The 17,126-nt window shown below is 45.8% G+C and overlaps 1 protein-coding gene across 1 annotated transcript in view; it reads right to left on the bottom strand.

The window, feature by feature from the left end:
• The window catches only part of NELL2 (neural EGFL like 2), a 461,689-nt gene that overhangs the window by 205,779 nt on the left and 238,784 nt on the right, over window positions 1–17,126 (bottom strand). The window contains exon 10 of the mRNA XM_075344966.1: window positions 10,897–10,988. Within this exon, the coding sequence (XP_075201081.1) occupies window positions 10,897–10,988 (92 nt within the window). The remainder of the gene's footprint in view (window positions 1–10,896; window positions 10,989–17,126) is intronic.

Here is a 17,126-nt window from a genome sequence, read left to right as displayed (position 1 = left end):
ACCCTTTTTCTGTGTGTTACCACTTTTATATACTGATATGGCTTTTCTTGTTTTAGTGTGGACGTTCAAGCCACAGTTGGCGGGTTAAAGTTATGGAAGTTATTGAGGAGTTATGAGACAGAGGATGAACGTGGCTTCCGTGAACCGGAGGGGCACACCGTTTTGGAGTTCAATGGCTCAGGTTTATGGTTGATCGTTATAGTGGTAAATAAGAAGTTAATAATGCTGTGGCTGACCCCGTCAACAAAAGTAAGCAGGTGGGGTGCATATTATTTGTGGCGGCAGGAGCAAGGGAGGCATACTCGGGTAAAGTGAGGTTTGGCATGACAGCAGTCTGGAATTACTAACATATAGAGCCCAGGAATTAGAGTAGATGAGATATACAGCCAAATTCAGCTAAGTCCGCAGTCATGTGAAGTGAGATGTAAAAACTGTGGAGAGTAAGTTCTCTGGAATCCTGATCTCAAATAAACGGAGTCCAGTGACATGTGCATTAGCATGTAACTCTAAGATCAGATGTTTATGCCTGGTAGATGAGGATTCTGGTAGCGATTGCTAGTGGCTGCTGACATGCGTAGTAGCTCTGTTCACAGGTCCTTCTCTGATAGCAAATAAGCAGGCCTGGGTGAAAGCAGGACCTGTGCTGATAGGCAATGAAGGTATGACAACATGAAAGGTTTTCAGTGATTGGGCTTTAATATATGTAACCTATTGGGTGAAAGCAGGACCTGCGTTGATAGGCGGTGAAGGTATGACAACATGAAAGGTTTTCAGTAATTGGGCTTTAATATATGTAATCTATTGGATGGTATCAGAAAGGACTGGCTGTGGTTCTGTGATTGATGCGGAGTCTGACTAATCATAGGTTACGATTTAAGGATGGACTGATAGGTCTGTATGCCATTGGTGTTTACCTTTTTAGTCTGAAATGCTTTTAATTAGTACATTTTAAAAAGATCCCCCATTGACCGTATGACATCACAAACAGAGGGCTTAAAAAGGGATTTTTCCAGGACGCCACATGACAGCACGGTAGGAGTTGCTCCTTTGACCTTTACAGGGACAGGAAACGCAAGAGTTTAAAAGCCCCTCCCCATCCCCCTTTCCTCAGTGTTTTTCCTGTCCCTGTACAGGACGGACGCAAGTCTTACCGTCGGAGGTATGGGGTCCAGGCGGATCGGGGGGGCTTGCTCTCTCCTTCCTGCCGGTCAAGCAGCCCCTGGCCGACACTTCTGTTGCAGAGGTCCCTCAGCCGACCGGTGGAGCGAGATCTCCCGGTATCCATGCCGCTTCCCTCAGGTGAGGGCTCTCGGCAGACCGCTGTTGCTGCCGGCCATGGGGCACTTCCGGGTCTGCGCAGGCCTTGCGTTCCAGCATGACTCGCACGCTGACGCATGCGCCGTGCGGAGATCACCGCATTTCCGGGTTCGGAACTTGGCGGTAACCTGGGAGGCAGCAGGTGTTCCGGAACAGAGCACTGAAGGCGGGAATGGACCCTGACGTCGCAGAACCAGGTAATAAATCCGGGGTACCGGGGGACGGCTCTGTATTCTCTGTATTCCACCTGTCATGGAGGATGATCGGTCAGATGCTGGAGCCCCGGCAGAATCCCAGGGTCATGTGAGTGCAGGCGTACCTGGGTCAGGACCAGGGATGCTAGGGGTGGTCACTGATTCAGTCTCCCCCTTCAATTTTAGGAGTCTGCCACGCGCACCAGCACTATTCCTAGGAAAGCCCAGAGGAAAGTTGTCTGGACAAAAAAATGTGCAGTCTGCCATTTACAACTGTCAGAGTCCTGCACGAAACAGCTATGTGATCCTTGCATAGCAGACTTGGTCTCCAGTGAACAAACTTCCCTGCTGACAGACATGAGGGCTATGATACGAAGGTCTCCCCTTCCTTTTAGGATTCTTCCACACACTATCCCTAAAAAAGTTCGAAGGAAGTCGGCCAGAATAAAAAAGGGTGCAGTCTGTCATTCACCTCTGTCAGAGTCCTGCACTAAAATTGGAAATTTGGCCTTGGAATGCTGCATGGTGAGGTGCTGCCTCATGTTTTGCTGGAATCAGCAGACCTCATGTTTAAGTTCAGAATTACCTGTTGATAGACCCTTGTGTGGATCCTCCTGTTGTGGTTTAATAACACATTGATTCCACTGTTATATCACCAGACCGGATTCTGCCTGATTTACTCCTTCTATAGGAGGGAAAATTGTGGATTTTAACACATTATCTTGCATTTGGAACTTGCCCTCCAGCTGAACCTCCAGATGAGTTAATTGGTTCAGGTGTGACTAATTGGCATTTAGGATACCACTCATGCAGTAGGTGTATCCTGAAGTTCACAGGGGAATTACACTCTTAGGGGTAACTCTGATGGGGCCTCACAACTCTGACCTCGCGCATCGGGGTTATGGCCTCGTGATGACTCTGGCTCACGCACTGCTCCGGCCTCCTGGCTCCGGCCTCCTGGCTCCAGCCTCGCGCCTCATGACTCCAGGCTCCGGCCTCGCGCCTCCTGGCTCGTACCTCACAACTTGGGGCTCCGGCGTCGCGCCTCACGGCTTTGGCCTCGGCCCACACGCCACACAGCTCTGACCACACGTTGGCTTGGCACCTTGGGTCTGTCAAGGCCTAACTGCTTGACGTCTCTGGTCTTACTGTTTCTCCGCCTTGCCCTTCATGGCTTGGCTTCACTGGCTCTTGGCCTCTGGGCTTGTGCCTTGGGCCTCTGGGCTTGTGCCTTGGGCCTCTGGGCTTGTGCCTTGGGCCTCCGGGCTTGGGCCTTGTGCCTCTAGGCCTGTGCCTCTGGGTTTGTGGCTTGTGCCTCTGGACTTGTGCTTGTGCCTCTGGGCTTGTGGCTTGGGCCTCTAGGCTTGTGCCTCTGGCCTTGTGGCTTGGGCCTCTAGGCTTGTGCCTCTGGCCTTGTGCCTTGTGCCTCTAGGCTTGAGCTTCTGGGCTTGTGCCTTGTGTCTCTAGGCTTGTGCCTGTGTCTCTAGGCTTGTGCCTCTGGGCTTGTGCCTTGTGTTTCTAGGCTTGTGCCTCTGGGCTTGTGTCTTGTGTCTCTAGACTTGTGCCTCTGGGCTTCTGCCTTGTGTCTCTAGGCCTGTGCCTCTGGGCTTGTACCTTGTGTCTCTGGGCTTGTGCCTTGTGTCTCTGGGCTTGTGCCTTGTGTCTCTGGGCTTGTGCCTCTGGGCTTGTACCTTGTGTCTCTAAGCTTGGGCATCTGGGTTATGCCTTGTGCCTCTGGGCTTGTGCCTTGTGTCTCTAAGCTTGTGCATCCGGGCTTATGCCTTGTGCCTCTGGGCTTGTGCCTTGTGCCTCCAGGCTTGTGCCTCTGGGCTTGTGCCTTGTGCCTCGGGGCTTGTGCCTTGTGCCTCTAGGCTTGTGCCTCTGGGCTTGTGCCTTGTGCCTCTGGGCTTGTGCCTTGTGCCTCTGGGCTTGTGCCTTGTGCCTCTGGGCTTGTGCCTTGTGCCTCTGGGCTTGCGCCTTGTGCCTCTGGGATTGTGCCTTGTGCCTCCGGGCTTGTGCCTCCAGGCTTGCGCATTACGCCTCATGCTTCTGGCCTTGTGCATCTGGCATTGCGCCTTGTGCCTCTGGCCTTGCGCCTATGGCATTGCACCTTGTGCCTCTGGCCTTGCACCTCTGGCATTGCGCCTTGTGCCTCTGGCCTTGCGCCTCTGGCATTGCGCCTTGGGCCTCTGGCCTTGCACCTCTGGCATTGCGCCTTGTGCCTCTGGCCTTGTGCCTCTGGTCTTGTGTCTCTGGCATTGCGCCTCTAGCCTTGCGCCTCTGGCATTGCGCCACTGGCCTTGCGCCTCTGGCATTGTGTCTTGCACCTCTGGCATTGTACTTTGCGCCTCGGGGCTTGCGCCTTGCACTTCATGTTTCCGGCCTTGCGTGTCTGGCATTGCGCCTTGTGCCTCTGGCATTATGCCTTGTACCTCTGACATTGTGCCTCTGGCATTGTGCCTTGTCTGGCCTTGCGCTTCTGCACCTTGGGCCTTGCGCCTCTGCACCTTGGGCCTTGCGCCTCTGCGCCTTGGGCCTTGCGCTTCTGCGCCTTGGGCCTTGCGCCTCTTCGCCTTGGGCCTTGCGCTTCTGCGCCTTGGGCCTTATGCCTCTGCGCCTTTGGCCTTGCGACTCTGCGCCTTTGGGCCTTGCAGTGGCCTCGTCCCTTGCGCCTCGGGCTGCATACTTCGCATCTTGGGTCTCTAGCATCGGCTTTGGTTAGAGGGGCCTCACGCTTCTGGAACTGCACTTGGCTTAGTATGATCGGCATCCATGTTTGAGTTGGCCTAGTATTTCTCCTTATTATGGCTTCAGAACTGGAATCTGAGTTCAGCTACGGTCCCTTTTAATCCGTAGTATTCAGCAGTGCTTGGTTGCTTAGCTCTGGTCTTTCATTTATAAATTATGGCTAAAGAGAAATGTTTATCGAGTTCGTCCTAAGGTGGAAAGAACTGAATGCAGCCGCTCATGGTAATATCCCCGTTTACTGTGACGGGTCCTTTAATGGCTTTTGGACTGGGTTTTCTGGACCATTGTTCAACATACAGAATCTCGTACGTACCCTGTGAGGTTTTCCAACATCTTGTGGCAGGGAGCTCCATAGTCTCCCTCAGAGGCTCACTGCTCTCACGAAGATAAAATCCAGGGTCTCACCACTGTCAAATGAACTATCACTCCTCTGGAAGATGTTCCCTGGTCACTATGGAAGACTGTGTGGTATGTTTACGCTCGTGTCCGATATAGTGGTAATTGCATGCTAATGGAGGATAGCAGTAGCATTTCTAGTTGGGTAGTCTGCCCAGGTGGTAATGGTTCTTTTCACCAGCTCAGGGCAACACTGGGCTCCTGTATTTGCAGCCACGGGTATGACAACCAATTCTTTAAATTCCAATATATATCCTGTATACAGTGTATCTATGAGGTTGGCCACCTACATTCTGGGACGCTTTCATCACATCCGGATTCCATACCCCGCTGTCCTTGGCATCTGCATCTTGGGGACAATGCTTTCTTCACGAGGTCGGATGATGTACTTGGCTTGCTCATATCGGTAGCCGTGCCTTCCGGGCTCCAACCCTTCATGTCTTGGGTTTCTGATGGTCCTTCTCATTCCTCGAGGTCCAGTAGTTCTGCTTTGACATCTTGGGCTTCTGGAGCCAGAATGTAAACTCTGGTGGTACTGTGGGCTGGTCTGTGACCAGGGGTAGTCGTTTGAACCGAGGAGAGCTGATGACAGTGCTGACCTGGTTTATTAAGCTCCGACAAGTTATTCTTGATCTAGCCGGTGGTCATTCTATCGGGCTGTGGTTATTCATTCCTTGATAGGCTGTTAAGGACTTTAACATCTATTCTATAGTTGCGGTGTTCAGAATGTTCATTTAACCCATTCGGGTATATCTCACTATATCTGGTCTCTGTAGTATAAGCGGTCTCCCTCATTTATTCTCTTTCCCAACATGAAAAGCACCTTCCCTCTTTGGTCGTCGGACGTGCGATTCTGGCATTTTGGGGACTGCCCAGAGCTGGCGCGTAGATTCTGCCCTCTTGGTGCAATTTGCGGGCAAGAACCGAGGGAAGCCTGAGTCTAAGACACCTCTGTCTCGGTGGGTTAAGTCCGCTATTTCAGCTATTTGCCAGTCCGCGGGTCGGGACCTCTCAACTCGCATTAGGGCCCACTCCGCCAGGGCTCTGTCCACTTCTTGGGCGGAGAGGGCGGGGGGTTCCTTGGAACTGATTTGTCATACGACAGCGTGGTTGGGTCCCCACTCGTTTTGTGCGCATTATACACTGGGCCTTCTCAACGATCAGCACATGTTGTTCAGTAGAAGGGCTTTACAGGCTGTGGTCCCCCCCTCATAGGGATTACTTTGGCATTCTCCTACCGTGCTGTCATGTGGCGTCCTGGAAAATAGGAATTACTACTTACCGGTAATGATGTTTCCAGGATCCAACATGACAGCACGCTTATTTCCCTCCCGTCTGATTATGTACCGTGTGTTGTACGTTCTGCATTACTAAAATGGTGTTATCTCCCATCCTGGTGTGGTACTTGAAAAATCACTGAGGAAAGGGGGATGGGGAGGGGCTTTTAAACTCTTGCGTTTCCTGTCCCTGTAAAGGTCAAAGGAGCAACTCCTACCGTGCTGTCATGTTGGCTCCTGGAAACATCATTACCGGTAAGTAGTAATTCCTATTTTTTTGTCTGTTTGACTCATATGAGCCTCATTCCCCCTGATGACACCTGTATAGGTAAAACATGTTGGGGAGCCTTGAGTCTTAGGTTTTAAATAGCTAGTATAGGGACTACAGCTACTGAACTCCATGGCGAATGGTATAGACACACTACCGGTGTTTCATCCATAGGGAATGATAAGATAAGGTATGAAGTTGTGCTATTAGCAATTATAGTCACATACTATGCGTTTTTAACGTAATTAGTTCTTCAATTATTTAATATATGAATTAAAAGTTGAGTTTTATTTAATAGTCTTTAGTATAGGGGTTTAGTTGCCTTTGGCAACCTGTAAATTTGATTACCCCTACGATAACTTATGAACTAGTCCATTAAGTGTGTCTCCGTCTCTGTGTGTGTCTCCGTCTCTGTGTGTGTCTCCGTCTCTGTGTGTGTCTCCGTCTCTGTGTGTGTCTCCGTCTCTGTGTGTGTCTCCGTCTCTGTGTGTGTCTCAGTCTCTGAGTGTGTCTCCGTCTCTGTGTGTGTCTCCGTCTCTGTGTGTGTCTGTGTGTGTCTCCATCTGTGTGTGTCTCCGTCTCTGTGTCTCTGTCTCTGTGTGTGTCCCTGTGTGTCTGTGTCTCTCTGTGTGTCTGTCTCTCCACCAACATTATATTAGCTGACAAATAAGCTCTTATGCTAATAACGTTCTTCATTGCCTATATCAACCAATTAGAGCTCCTATTAATGACCTGTAGCTCCCAGCTCTATTGGCTTTAATGTAAGCAGATTTTTCGGGGAAAAACTATAAGTTGCAGGTTTAAATTTTCCCCTCAAAACATAGTCTATGACATTTGCTAAGTCAAATGAGGTGGCTGTGCAAAATTTCGTGATTGTAAATGCGACAGTGCGAATTCCTTTAGTGGACATACACACACACGCACACACACACACAACTTATCAGCTTTATATTAGATAAAGGGTTTTTTTGGTGTTTGTGTTTATTTACTTTCAATTACAGATAAGTAAGGGGGTGTCTTATAGATGCCTCACCTTACTAATCTACGGTTAAGTGGCAGCTTTGGGTTGTTGTTAACCGCTGCTATTACCCCAATTGCCACCGCACCAGGGCAATCTGGAAGAGCTAGGTAAAGCGCCGGGCTTGTTGCATCTAATGGATATGACAAACCTGGAGGACTACAGACTGCTATTTGTAGGCTGGAAAGTGGTCCAATAAGCATGGACCTCCCCAGTCTGAGAATACCAGCCCCCAGCTGTTGGGCTTTATCTTGGCTGGGCATCAAAATTGGGGGGACCGCACACCTTTTTTTTTTTAATTATTTAAGTATTTAAGTAATTAATAAAGCCACATGAAGTTCCTCTTATTTTGATACACAGCCAAGAGAAGCGCACAGCTTTGTGCTTCAACCTGTAGCTATAGGCTTTATCTGTGCTGGGTATCATAATACGGGAGGGCCCTATGCCAAGTATTTTGGGAGGCTCCTGCTCGGCTTAACTGACAGCTGAGATACTGCAACAACAGCCAGGATCGGTGCCAGGGGTGGGATTCAGCCGGTTCTATCTGGTTCTGGAGAACCGGTTGTTAAAATAGCAGCCGTTTCCCAGAACCGGCAAGCAACAGCTGCGGCGATCCGGTTCTCTGTATTCATTTGTGCTAGTGTCTCTTTAAGACACTAGCACAAATGAATCCCCGCCCCTCCGCGCCGCACTTCCTGGTTCAGAGGAGCCTGTTGGCTCCCTGACCCGGCGTGCAGTGACGTGCTGACGCTGCAGAGGTGACGGCAGTGTGAGGAGGTAGCTCCTCCTACTGCCATCTGTCAGCGTGCATAGAGCCGCGGAGGAGGACAGGAGACACAGGAGAGGCCGCCGATGCAGGTAAGCACTCAGTGGGCCAAAGATGCAGGGAGAGGGGCGCTATATGGGGAGAGGGGCCACATAACATGGCAGCTATATGGGGAGAAGAGCCGCATAAGATGGGAACTATATGTGGCTAAATGGGGAGAGGGGCCACCTAAGAGGGGAGCGCTATATGGGGAGAGGGGCCACATAAGAGGGGAGCGCTATATAAGAGGGGAGCGCTATATGGGGAGAGGGGCCACATAAGAAGTGAGCTATATGTGGCTATATGGGGAGAGGAGCCACATAAGAGGGGAGCGCTATATGGGGAGAGGGGCCGCATAAGAGGGGAGCGCTATATGGGGAGAGGGGCCACATAACATGGCAGCTATATGGGGAGAAGAGCCGCATAAGATGGGAACTATATGTGGCTATATGGGGAGAGGGGCCACCTAAGAGGGGAGCGCTATATGGGAAGAGGGGCCACATAAGAGGGGAGCGCTATATGGGGAGAGGGGCCACATAAGAGGGGAATGCTATATGGGGAGAGGAGCCACATAAGAGGGGAGCGCTATATGGGGAGAGGGGCCACATAAGAGGGGAGCTATATGTGGCTATATGGGGAGAGGAGCCACATAAGAGGGGAGCTATATGTGGCTATATGGGGAGAGGGGCCACATAAGAGGGGAGCTATATGTGGCTATATGGGGAGAGGAGCCACATAAGAGGGGAGCGCTATATGGGGAGAGGGGCCGCATAAGAGGGGAGCGCTATATGGGGAGAGGGGCCACATAACATGGCAGCTATATGGGGAGAAGAGCCGCATAAGATGGGAACTATGTGGCAATATGGGGAGAGGGGCCACCTAAGAGGGGAGCGCTATATGGGGAGAGGGGCCACATAAGAGGGGAGCGCTATATGGGGAGAGGGGCCACATAAGACGGGAGCGCTATATGGGGAGAGGGGCCACATAAGAGGGGAGCTATATGTGGCTATATGGGGAGAGGAGCCACATAAGAGGGGAGCTATATGTGACTATATGGGGAGAGGAGCCACATAAGAGGGGAGCGCTATATGGGGAGAGGGGCCGCATAAGAGGGGAGCGCTATATGGGGAGAGGGGCCACATAACAAGGCATCTATATGGGGAGAAGAGCCGCATAAGATGGGAACTATATGTGGCTATATGGGGAGAGGGGCCACCTAAGAGGGGAGCGCTACATGGGGAGAGGGGTCACATAAGAGGGGAGCACTATATGGGGAGAGGGGCCACATAAGAGGGGAGCGCTATATGGGGAGAGGGGCCACATAAGAGGGGAGCGCTATATGGGGAGAGGAGCCACATAAGAGGGGAGCACTATATGGGGAGAGGGGCCACATAACATGGCAGCTATATGGGGAGAAGAGCCGCATAAGATGGGAACTATATGTGGCTATATGGGAGAGGGGCCACCTAAGAGGGGAGCGCTATATGGGGAGAGGGGCCACATAAGAGGGGAGCGCTATATGGGGAGAGGAGCCACATAAGAGGGGAGCGCTATATGGGGAAAGGGGCCACATAAGAGGGGAACGCTATATGGGGAGAGGGGCCACATAAGAGGGGAGCTATATATGGCTATATGAGGAGAGGAGCCACATAAGAGGGGAGCGCTATATGGGGAGAGGGGCCACATAAGAGGCGAGCTATATGTGGCTATATGGGGAGAGGGGCCACATAAGAGGGGAGCGCTATATGTGGCTATATGGGGAGAGGGGCCACATAAGAGGGGAGCTATATGTGGCTATATGGGGAAAGGGGCTACATAAGAGGGGAGCTATATGTGGCTATATGAGAAGAGGAGGGCATAATAGGATGGTATTTGCATGGAGAAAGGGGCCATAATGGGATGGGATCTGCAGGGGGAAAGGGGCCATAATGGGATGAGACCTGCAGGGGAAAAGAGGCCATAATGGGATGGGATCTGCAGGGGGAAAGAGGCCATAATGGGATGGGATCTGCAGGGGGAAAGAGGCCATAATGGGATGGGATCTGCTGGGGAAAGAGGCCACATGGGATGGGATCTGCAGGGGGGGAGAGACCACATGGGATGGAATCTGCAGGAGGCAAGAGACCACATGGGATGGGATCTGCAGGGTAAAGAGGCCACATGGGATCGGATCTGTATGGGGAAGGTCATCCGTTCCAATGTTTGCAGGGCTCTTTTAGTAATAATTTTTAAAAACTGTAGAAAAACCGTTTAATGCAATATGACTGACAATGACTGGAACAACTGGTGCTGGACAGGAGAGTGACGGTAGAGGAGGGGAAGAAGGGGATAGAGATTTTACTTTAAATTACTTGTATTTTTTGGTTGAGGAAAGTGCGTGAAAATGGGTGTGGCTAACAAAATGGGTGTGCTTACAGAATGGGTGTGGTTTTTCAATGGGCAGGGTTTACAGAGAACCTGTTGTTAAAAATTTGAGTCCCACCCCTAATCGGTGCCAGCAACTTTCTTGGCTGTCTAATCTTGTAAATGACACGGTCAATAGAGTAGGTGGTATGTTGGGCACATCTATGACTGCCCGCTTACTCACCATTCTAGTACTTGTGGGAACAGCTTCCGAAATAGCATGTACCAGTATATCCAATGTCGCAAAAAGGTTAATACTCAGAGGAACAGGAAGAATAAAATAAGAGCAAAAACTGATCGCTTTTAATCTGGTGACAGGTCAGCTTTAAATCTGAAAGCATATTTATTTATCTGAGAACAATATTATGACAAAAGATACCATTAGTCACCTTGTATAAAAAAAAAATATACCGTATATTATATATATATATATACAGTTATTACATGTATAAAAAAAAACATCTGTTTACCTTGCATTGGAGCAATGTGCAGGCTCCAGAACTGGAGTAGACAGCTTGATTATCGCCTTCAAAATACAGTTGGCCTTGATACACACAAACAGCTATAAAGAAATAAAAGAGAGAACAGTCATTGCTTTACACACTCGTTGTAGACCACAGACATATAGAGCAAAAATGCTTAAATGAAGCCTGACAGCTGATCCACACACACTTAGGGAGACACTTATCACTCAAGGGGTGCAGGACTAGTCTTTGGGACTAATCATCCATCTAGTCCCCACCCAGCTTTAATATTTATAGTTTCTCTGAAAAGCTGCATCATTTCAGAGTAACACTAACCTGGCTACAACATTGAAATGATAGAGACATTGTCTTTCAGATTCCCTTTTAAAAGGCGATATTTTCACTTTAAAATATATTGTTTGTAGGTTAAAGGGTTATTTCCAGCTCCAAGATCCTATCCCAATATGTAGTAGGTGTAATAATAATAATAATAATAATAAAAAAAAAAATATTGGCAAATACCTCCAATTAGGAATGTTGTATAGCTCTCCTGATATAGACATGTCTCTTACCGCATGTGCAGGGCATTGCAGCTTAGGTATCCATGGTTACGTCCAGTCATATAGTGACACTTAGTTGGTTAGTTGCAATGCCCTGCACATGTGGTTAGAGACATGGCTATATCAATAGAATTATACTATATTTAGAATTTAGAATATATTATTATTATTATTATTATTATTATTATTATTATTATTAAAACTGTCTACATAATGATAGGGAATACCCCTTTAAGTGTGACAACATTATTTATATAAATATAAAATATACTTCATACAATAACATCTGAAACATAATTAAAAACCTAGTATGTACGATAACATGGATAATGCAAACACAGGGTTAATCTGCAGGTTAATAGTGTTATAATGGTGCCTAGAAATAGTACTGAAAGTCTGGCTTTTGGGAGAAAATGAACCTTATTTCTCAAACGAGCCACCAGCTTTCAGTCATGCAGGCGAGCCAGCACTGCTAGAGTAACTGCTCACAACAGTGGATGTAGCAACTGTAAGCATGACCTGGCACTGACTGACAGCTGGCTCTACAGTGCATCAGTGCAGAGCTGGCTGTCAGTCAGTGCTGGGATGTGCTTACCGTCGCCGCACTCAGTATAGTGAGCGGTGCCTAATTGCTCTGGTCACACCTGCATGACTAAAAGCCAGTGGCATAATTGGACCTGAGAGGTTCTCTATGGAAAATGAACTGAGGAGTCAGTTCATTTCATATTTGATTCTAATACACGGTCGGCCTTTGGCAACTTTCCACACATGTTGACCATGCCCTTTAGTATAACGAGGCTACTGCAGGTCAGCTGTCATAGTCCACAGTGACTGTAAATTGTATAGACAGGAAAGCCAAGACATAGTTTTGACAAATCTGCCCCACTATCTCTCTTCATGCTGCTTGATAGACCAGTCAATCTTAAAATAAGAGAGATTTAAGTGTCCACCTTTTATTAGCTGCCTTACTTAGCAACAGAAATGTGTGCCACACTTTTAGTGCACTTTTGGCATTTTGCTGCGCACAGGCATGTTCCTTTTATGATCCATGCCTTGTTTAGCAACCCCATAGCCTCTCATCTGTCAAATTGTGAAAAGTGTCTGAAACACATTATAAATATGATGCAAATCATGATTGGCTGTGTTTTTTTTTTTTAAATTATGGCAGAATCTCAACATTCGAAACCGCACATAATATTTAAATTATGCATTTAAACTATTGCTCCGACATTTTGAACATCTTGCAGGAAAGTAGTAAGCTATTTTATTTGTATCAGATATATATTTCCGTTCAATTAAAGTAGTTTACTACTTTCCAACAAGATATTCAAAATGTCAGAGCAACAGTTTTCATGTCACCGATGTGTGGTACGAGTTGATACAAAGAAACTACTACATATACTGCCAGAAAAATAGGCTTGGAAAAGTTATGAAGACGTAGCATTTTATCCCAATAGGCTTATCTATTAATATTTATGTATTGCATAAAAATCACAAAAGATAAGCCAAAAAAATGTTTAAAAGACCTGAGAGTCCTCAGTGGTTGATACATTTTAATGGCTAACTGAAAAGATGGTAATAGTAGCAAGCTTTCGAGACTACTTAGGTCTCTTCATCAGGCATGGTATAACACAAAATCTGAAGAGTCAGAGATTTATACACAACAGGACATAGAATGGAGCAGTAAATAAGACAAGTTATGTGAAGCAGAACTATCAGTATGGCAAGGAGACAATCAGTAGTGGCAGTAAATTTTGAGTTATACTAGCCTGATGAAGAGACCTGAGTAGTCTGGAAAGCTTGCTATTATTACCATCTTTTCAGTTAGCCATTAAAAGTTATCAACCACTGAGGACTCTCAATTCTTTTTAGCAATTTTGTTATCTCTACTGGCTAACACGGTACAAAGATATATTTTACCTGTATATCAAAAGATAAGCCTTGAATGCAAAGCAAAATATACAAGACTTTGTCTGAACGTCTATTAAAAATAAGTTCTAGATAGATTGATTTAAAAAACAAGTTATTGAATCTTTCCACATGAAGGATAACTTACTGATCACTTGGGTGTGAGACCAGTGGAACCAGCAGTGATTCCAAAAAGGGAGCTTTAGAACCCCCAAATTTGGGCAGGGTAGTCCTCTTTTGAATAGTGTTGATGTACTCAAGCTCATCCGCCACTCCACTCTATGTCCATGGAACTGGTCGAGAAAGCCAAGTGCGCTACAATGACTTAGACAGTGAATAGAGCAATGGCCCAGAATGTACATTCATGCTTCAGGCCAAAGCTCTGAAAAAGCCAGCTCTTGTGGTTCCTAAGCCCCAATCTCAGGATCTTTGTGTGTCCCAGTGGTCAGACCCCAACGATCAGCTAGTTCATACCTAACCCATGCATAAGGATAAGTTGCTGATCACTTGGGAGTCGGACCAATGGAAATTGCAGTGATTCCAAGATGGAAGTTTTGGAACTCCCAAATTGGGACATGATAGCCCTGTTTTGAATAGAACAGATGTGCTCAAGCTCGACCGCCACTCCATTTCTTTCTATCTCCATGGGACTGCTGGAGAAAGCCAAGTGCGGTACAATGACATAGACAGTGAATAGAGCGGTGGCCCAGAATGTAAATCCATGCTTCACTCAGGCCAAGGCTCTGCAGAGCCCATTTTTGTGGTTCCTTATTGCCAATCTTAGGATGGTTTTGTATGTCAGTGGTCAGACCCCAATGATCAGCTAGTTCTCTTCTATCTTATGCATAAGGGATAACTTGTTATTGTATGGATAATCCTTTGATTTAAGCTCTGATTATTTGAAACACGATTTACAAGACATAAATTATTCATTTCTTTTCAACTGAACACATTTCAAATTGATTCTTTCAGGTCAGATATTTTTTTATAAATACTATGTAAATACTATTTAATTAGTAATAAGGTATGGTATGGGTTTAAAAATGACAATAAATCAATTATGTAGAATAGATCTCATAACAAAAATGGGGCCATTGATAGGAGACTGAAAACAGCATTAATTTTCTTTCATTCGATTGTCAATGGCAGAAAAAACATTTACAAAGTTACACATTCCCCCAAAAAAGCCAAGTAGAAGAGGTAAAATAAGAAAATGAAACACCGCTGTAGTCACTTTAACAACTGATCAAACGCTAATCAACCAACCCTACACAAAAAACAAGGAGAGATTCAGTTCACCATTTTCTCCATTGCCTGTCTCTGCGTATACTGGACTGCACTTGCAAGTCAATGAGTGTGAGAGAAAAAAAAAAACGGACTCCACACAGACCATCCATTTTGTACAGATACATTACTATTCTGTAGCATACAAAACTATAAATAGTCCTGTAAATGAGTGTAGAATAATAGTTGATGAGAAAAAAACAACGCATTGCATTCGTGAGGCATACACATTTCATTAGTTCATTAGAAGTTAGGCGAGAAAAAAATTACACACTCTTCTGGATGAAAATTGCTCCAATTTTTCATATGCTTGTGTGACCCTTGTCATAGAGGATATTCATATCTACAGTGGAAATAATTATTTGATCCCTTGCTGATTTTGTAAGATTGCCCACTGACAAAGACATGAACAGTCTATAATTTTAAGGGTAGGTCAATTTTAACAGTGAGAGAATATCAAAAATAAAATCCAGAAAATCACATTGTATAAATGATATAAATTTATTTTCATTTTGCAGAGAAATAAGTATTTGATCCCTATGGCAAACAAGACTTAATACTTGGTGGCAAAACCCTTGTTGAAAAGCAGAGCAGTAAGACATTTTATGTAGTTGATGATGAGGTTTGCACACATGCCAGGAGAAAGTTTGGTCCACTCCTCTTTGCAGATCATCTCTAAATCATTAAGATTTTGAGGCTGTCGCTTGGCAACTCAGAGCTTCATACGATTTCAATGGGATTAAGGTCTGGAGACTGGCTAGGCCACTCCATGACCTTAATGTGCTTCTTTTTGAGCCACTCCTTTTTTGCCTTGGCTGTACGTTTTGGGTCATTGTCATGCTGGAAGACCCAGCCACAACCCATTTTTAATGTTTTGGGGAGGGAAGGAGGTTGTTACTCAGGATTGTACAGTACATGGCTCCATCCATTGTCCCATTGATGCGGTGAAGTAGTTCTGTGCCCTTAGCAGAGAAACACCCCCAAAACATAATGTTTCCACTTCCATGCTTGACAGTGGGGATGGTGTTCTTTGGGTCATAGGCAGCATCTCTCTTCCTCCTTACATGGAGAGTTGAGTTAAGGCCAAAGAGCTCAATTTTTATCTCATCTGACCACAGCATCTTCTCCCAATCACTCTCAGAATCAGCCAGGTGTTCATTGGCAAACTTCAGATGGGCCTGAACATGTGACGTCTTGAGCAGTGGGACTTTGCGGCACTTCAGGATTTTAAGTCATTACGGCGTAATGTGTTACCAATGGTTTTCTTGGAGACAATGGTCCCAGCTGCCTTGAGATCATTAACAAGTTCCCCCATGTAGTTTCAGGCTGATCTCTCACCTTTCTCATGATCTTGGATCCCTTACCTCGATTTTGCATGGTGTCCCAGATCGATGTCGATTGACACTCATTTTGTATTTCTTCCATTTTCTTGTTATTGCACTAACAGTTGTCTCCTTCTCACCCAGGGTTTTACTCATGGTTTGTATCCCATTCCAGCCTTGTGCAGGTCTATGATCTTGTTACTGACATCCTTAGACAGCTCTTTGGTCTTGCCCATGTTGTAGAGGTTAGAGTCTGACTGATTAATTGAGTCTGTGGACAGAAATCTTTTATACAGGTGACAATTTAAGACAGCTGTCTATAATGCAGGTAACGAGTTGATTAGGAGCATTTAAGTGTCTGTAGGAGTCGGAACTTTTAATAGTTGGTAGGGGATCACATACTTTTTTCTCTCTTAAAATGCAAATAAATTTATATAATTTATACAAATGTAATTTTATGGATTTTATTTTGGATATTCTATCACTCACTATTAAAATTAACCTACCCTTAAAATTATAGACTGTTCATGTCTTTGTCAGTGGGCAAACTTACAAAATCAGCAAGGAATCAATTAATTATTTCCTTCACTGGATATGTGCTCAAAAGCAATATACAAAACACAATCCATGCATAATTTAAGTATAGATGTGTAAAGCATCTGATCACAAAACATGCCTACATCACAAGTTCTAAATAAGCACGGTGATTCTAACAAGTCACTTAGGGAAGTATTTAAGCACTTATTGTAAAGGATATTTCAAGTAAAAAAAAAAAAGATTTGTTTTCCCTGCCCCAAATTCCGCAAGCATCATTGGGCACAAGCTTTCTATTATTCAATAGGAATCAGTGATCATTCTGGAACAATTCATCTCCATGTCATCTTCCAGAGACAAAAAGAACAGATAAGGAGGCAAAATAATAAATAAATAACTAAATAAACATTTGTCTGTATTTTCTTGTTACATATTACTTCCAAAAATATCATTTATAGGAAGAAAAAAGTATCATTCGTAGAGATTTATTAAACCTTAGACCTCAGGGAGATTACTTTTTTTATTTTAACTCTATTAAAACGATAAATGAAAAAAGAATAACAAATATTGAGCAGGAAATGAGTCAGAAAAATCATGCATTCAGAAAAGAGATAACTGAAAAGCATAC

This window comes from Anomaloglossus baeobatrachus, chromosome 4 (assembly GCF_048569485.1).
Source record: "Anomaloglossus baeobatrachus isolate aAnoBae1 chromosome 4, aAnoBae1.hap1, whole genome shotgun sequence".
NCBI lineage: Eukaryota > Metazoa > Chordata > Amphibia > Anura > Aromobatidae > Anomaloglossus > Anomaloglossus baeobatrachus.
Note: the sequence above shows the minus strand (reverse complement) of the source record. Positions and strands in the feature narration are given on the sequence as shown.